General features: G+C 23.3%; 1 protein-coding gene across 1 annotated transcript in view; it reads left to right on the plus strand.

Annotated features, from left to right (window-relative positions):
* LOC117167188 (vacuolar protein sorting-associated protein 13B) overlaps positions 1 to 6,000 on the plus strand; it is a 116,331-nt gene that overhangs the window by 29,382 nt on the left and 80,949 nt on the right. Inside the window, exons 19-20 of the mRNA XM_033351913.1 lie at positions 3,011 to 3,178; positions 3,250 to 3,473. Coding sequence (XP_033207804.1) covers positions 3,011 to 3,178; positions 3,250 to 3,473 — 392 coding nt within the window. The remainder of the gene's footprint in view (positions 1 to 3,010; positions 3,179 to 3,249; positions 3,474 to 6,000) is intronic.

Below are 6,000 nucleotides of genomic sequence, written 5' to 3' on the forward strand. Positions count from 1 at the left end.
TTGAATTTCCAACGAAAAAGGATGAATTCGCAACAAAAAATGTAATAGTAGTTGATATTTTAACCAAGAAAAGATTCATCTTTAAATATGTAACCAAACATTTGAATTTGTAACCAACAATATAAGCTTTCTAAATAAAAGTTGAATTTTAAACAAATAGTTACATTCTGAACGAAAAAGATGAATTTTCAACATGGCAGATTAATTGTCTATGAACAAAGACGAATTCTCAACAAAATACATAAATTTTTAACCAAATAGTCGAATTTATAACCATGAAGATTAATTTTCAAGAGAAAAAACAATTTTTTAACTAAATACGTAAATTTTTAACGAAATAATTAAATTTTTAAATAAGAAGATTAATAGTTTGAAGAATGGATGAAAAGTTAGTCCAAATTTAATTTGATTTTTTCGTATTCTTAAACTAAAAAATATCAAGTTTCAACAAAAAACGTAGTAGTTAAAGTTTTATTTAAGATGATTAATTTCCAATAAAAAAATTGAATTTTCTCCAAAACAGTTTAATTTTGTACTAAATAGTTCAATTTTCAAGCCTAAAGGACGAATTTTCAACCAAACAGTTCAATTTTCAGTCCAAGAATACGGATTTTTAACAAAAATGTTAATTTTTAATTAATCAGTTTTATTTTCAATATAAAAAAAGACTTTTAAGAAAATACTTCAACTTTCAACCATGGGGTAGAATTTTAAACCTAAAAAGATGAATGTTCGATTTTAAAAAATGTAATAGCTGATATTTTAACCCAGATAAAATTTGCATTTTAAATCAAAAACCAGTTAAATTAAACAAAAAAGACATATTTTTCACAAAATAGTTGAATACTCAACAAAAGCAGATTAATTTTCAACCAAACTGTTGCGTTTGTCACCAAAGAATAAACTTTCTACAAAAAAGTTGGATTTTCAACCAAGTACTTAAATTTTTAAACAAAAAGATTAATTTTCAACATAGAAGATTAATTTTCTACGAACATAGATGAATTCTGAACAATGCACACACATCAATATTTAACCAAATAGTGAATTTATAACCAAGAAGATTAATTTTCTACCAGAAAACACGAATGTTCAACAAATTACAGAATTAATTTTCTACTAAACATGTTAATTTTCAATCCAAGAATATGACTTTTTAACAAAAAGGTTTATTTTAAATCAACTATTTGTATTTCCAACAAAAATAGTAAAAATTTTTATTAAAAAATTAATTTAAAAAAAAATTTTTTTTGCTAAAATCAAAAATCTATGACCAAACAGATAAACTTATAAGAAAGTACTTCAACTTACAACCAAGGAGTGAAATTTTCAACCTGAAAATATGAATTTTTAATTTAAAAAATGTAATAGTTGACACTTAAAAAATAATTTATTTAAAATAAAAGCACTTGTATTTAATCAACAAAAACGAATTTTAAAAATTGCATCAATTTTAACCAAATAGTTAGATTTTCTATCCAATTGTTGAATTTCGATAGAAAAAGACGAATTTTTAACAAGAGTTGAATTTTCATCCAGGAAGTAAGACTTTTTAAAACAATTATTAAATTTTCATAAAAATAATTCCATATTGAACTAAATAATAACATTTTTAACCAAAAAGAACATTCGTAACCAAAAATTTACTAAAAGTAAATTCAGGCATCAAAAAGTTAAATCGGTAAATTAGAAAGAAAGAGATACATAAATATTTATTTTTCGAATTTCCGAAAAATATTAGGTGGGATTTTTTTATATCAAAGAATCATGCATCCCGAATTAAAGCCAAATTCCATTTCGACACGCAAATTCCCGTTATCACATAACTTTTATTCGACAAATTTTGGATGCTTCAAACTCAATTTGCAATTTTTATCGTTTCAAAACTTTACGTTTAATTCTGAACTCTTACTCTTTGGAAATTGTTTAATAATGCACATTCAAAATAAAAAAAATTCAGATTATAATAATTTTAACTTTAATTTTTTTTAAATTTTGATCAACTAAAATTTTATTTTGTTTATTTTGTAAGACTTAACGCTTACATAACATTGTTTGAAAGAATTAATTGATTAGAATACTATAAATTTCGATTTATTAACTTGTTAATTGTTTAAACATGTAATGTTTTCTATTCCGACCGAAAATTTTAAATTTTCCATATTTATTTACAATTTAAATTGTAGAATATTAAATATAAAATTTTTAGCTTCACAAATTGTTTACTATTTCAAATTTTAAACGAAAATTGTTTTAAACTTTTCAATGTTAAACGCTTCGTACTTGAAACTTGTTAACTTCAAAAACTTCAATTTTGAAGACTTTCACAGTTGAAAAGAAATATTTAGAATTGTTAAAACTTAACATTTATCTGACCTCAAATTCAAAGATGAACTTAAATTCATTTAAAAAAATTCTCAATTTAAGACATCAATATCTGAGTTTTACACTTTAATTTTTTTTATTAGTTTATGTATACTTCTTTTTAAGGTGTAACAATTTTAAATATTCTTTTATACTAGATTTTATGCTTTCATGATGATTCATTTTGATAAAAAGAGATATTTTAAGGTTTCAATCGTGTAAAAAACTACGAATTGTTTGCAAACAATTCGTAGTTTTTTACACGAGTGAAACCCGAAATATCTCTTTTTATCATTCTTTTACACTGTGTTATATTTAATAAAGGTTTAGTTTGAAAAAATGCAAATACTTAAATTGTTTAATTCTTTATGTTTAAACACTGAAAATTGTACAATTTTTATCTTTTTCAACTCTAAATATAGTATCATAAAAATTCCTGAACACTTAAAACGAAGCATAACTTGAAACTATTCAATTTAAACATTTAAAGAGAAAACTGCAAATTGCTGAATTTTGAATGTAACAATTAAAGCTGAACTAGTTTATTTTATAGATTTTAAATTACTCACTGTCAATTAACTATTGTATAAATCATTAATTATTATTTAATGTTATGCAATCGTATAAATAAAATAAAAATGTACAGGTATCGAAGAGGCGAAAGATCGAGCAATAAGGGAAAATCCAAAACTACAAGTCTTGGTGGTAAAACTTCCAATGCTACTTATTCACTCCATAGGCGCCCAATTGGATCTTTTAAATCCGTTTCTTAAAGAACTACCAGTAGTTTTACCAAAATCAATTTGGACTCAAAGTAAGAACATTTTCTTAACTAAAAATAATTGGTCTATCAATAATAAACTAAATAAACTTAATTAATTATAGAAACTCAAAGTTTTCCCTGGAGACTGGACATTCTTGACTTTCAGTGTTACACTCTGAAACACGAGAATCGAAAAAATTTCATAAAGCAGGCTTCATTCAATGCCACGATTGCCCTTACAACTAAATTCAATTCGTCCGATCCTGCTCAAAATAAACTTTCTTCAATGCAATTGTGTATCTACGTCGATACATCTCCGATTATTATTTCAGTTTCTGAAGAACAGGTAAATTTTATAAATTAGTGGATATAAGGGGCCTTACTTAAATTACGTAACGGTTCTGTAAGTAACTCTTACTGTTAGTAGCATTCGTCTGGGTGTCCGAGAACTTCATTTTCATAATTCCCTGATTTTAATCTTGCAATATTTTCAACATATATATAATCTTTTATAAACGTAATGAGGCAGTATTTCAGATACAAATTAAAAGTGTATTCATTTTTGCTAAACAAAAAAATGTCTTTTCTACTATAAAAGATAGCTTTTTAACAAAATACTTGAATTTTTAACCGAAAAAGATCAATTCCCAACAGAAAAGTTTTATAGTTTATATTTCAATAAAAAAAGATTAAACATATACAAAAAAAAAGAATTTTAATACAAAAAAGACGAATTTCCAACAAATAAAGATTTTTCGCTCAAGAGAGAAATAAAAGTTTATCTAAATTGTTGAACCGTCAAGCCAAAAGACGAATTTTCAGCACAAAAATGGAATTTTAAAACAAAAATGATGACTTTTCAAGAAAAAATTAATTTCCACGAAACTGATACATTTTTACAAAAAAGAATGAAATTTCAAACCCAGAAAATTATTTCATGATTAAAAATGGAGAATTTTCAACTAAAAACTATCAGTCTTTAAAAAATGGAAAAGTTACATTTTCAGTAAAAAGTTGATTTTAAACCAAAATAAAGCTTTTTCACATAACAGTTACATTTTCAATCAAAGACGTAAGTTTTGAATAAAAAAAAATAATTTTTAACAATGTAGTTTAACTTTTTCATTTTGAATTTAAAAAGATTTATTCTTAATAAAATAATTCAACTTTCAACCAGAGGTAAATTTTTAACTCAAAATATAAATTTTAAACAAAAAATTGATTTATTATAGGAGTGTTTCAACTAAACCTTTCAAACAAAAGAGCTAAATACTCAAGCAAAGAAAAATAATATTTAGCCAAAAAGTTGAATTTTCATTAAAAAAAAAAGAAAATTCTGCTAAAACAGATGAATTATGAATCAAATAGATAAATTTTCAAAAAAATAGTTGAATTGTCTGTTAAAAAAGATTCCAGTTGATTTTTCAAGATCAAAATATGCATTTTTTAACAAAAAAGAAGTTTCTACGAAAAAAATCGAATTTTTATTCCAAAAGACCAATATTTTAAAACAAAAATTATGAATTGTTAACAAACTAGTTAAATTCTCTGCCAAATAGTTGCATTTTTATTTTAGAAAAAGATTAAATTTCTATTAAAACAAATGAATTTTTTTTAATTCCAAAAAATAATTGAATTTTCATGAAAAAAGATTCCAGTTGACTTTTCAAGATCAAAGTATGAATTTTTTAACAAAAAATAAGTGTCTACCAAAAAATTCATTTTTTAATTTAAAAAGACGAATTTTTCAGATAAAAAGGATAAATTTTTGACAAAATAGTTAAATTATCTACTAAATAGTTGTATTTTTATCAAGGAAATAGGAAATTTGTACTAAAAAAGATGAATTTTTAATTAAAAAGGACAACATTTTTTTAATGTTGAACATTCATCCAGAAAAGATTTCAGTTAATTTTTCAAAATCAAACTATAAGTTTTAAAGAAAATGTAAATTTTCTACAAAATAGTTGAATTTTCAACCAAACTGTTGCTGTTTTATCAGAGAAAGATAAAATATCTTGAAACTTATAATTTTTAAATTAAAAAAGAAATAACTAAATATTTGAATTATCATTCAGAAAAGATTTAATTTCTCTTTTCAATACCAAAATATTCAATTTAAACAAAAACTAAATTTTCAACAAAATAGCAGAATTTTCAATAAAAAAGTATGGCTTTTCAATAAAATTGTTGAATTCTCAACCAAGCTGTTGCATTTTTATTCAAGAAAGATATAATTTCAGCTAAAGCAGGTGAATTTAAAAATCAAGAAGAAACTTTCCAAAACCATCCAACCATCCAAACCGGAATAAGAATTCTTAACAATAAACTAATTTTCTGCTAAATAGTCGAATTTTTAATTAAAAAGAATGGCTTTCTAGCAAGATTGTTAAATTTTTAGAAAAACAGTTGCATTTTTGACCAAGAATAATGAAAGCTATTCTTAGACAGGTGAATTTTTAATTAAAAAATATTAATTTTAAATAAAAAGTAAATTTTGTAGGATATAGTTGAATTTTCATGAAAAAGTTGCATTTTTATCCAAGAAAGATGCAATATTTCCAATAAAAAAAATGTTTTCAATCAAAAGGACAAACTTTCAGAAAAAATAGTTCTCACTCAAAAAATATTTCAGTTGAATAATCAGCAACCAAATATGAATTTCAAACAAAAAGTTAATTTTCGACGAAAAGAGTTGAATTTTCAAACCAAAAAGAAGAGTTTTTAACAAATAGTTGAGTATGCAACCAAAAAGAATGTTTTTGTAAGAAAATTGTTGAATTTTCTAACAAATAATCAAATTTATGACTAAAAAGATAATCTTCAGGAGAAAGTTTTTGCAAATTTGCAAAAATCACGTACATGAGTGAAGG

The sequence above is a fragment of the Belonocnema kinseyi genome, chromosome 2 (genome assembly GCF_010883055.1).
Source record: "Belonocnema kinseyi isolate 2016_QV_RU_SX_M_011 chromosome 2, B_treatae_v1, whole genome shotgun sequence".
Classification (NCBI taxonomy): Eukaryota; Metazoa; Arthropoda; class Insecta; order Hymenoptera; family Cynipidae; genus Belonocnema; species Belonocnema kinseyi.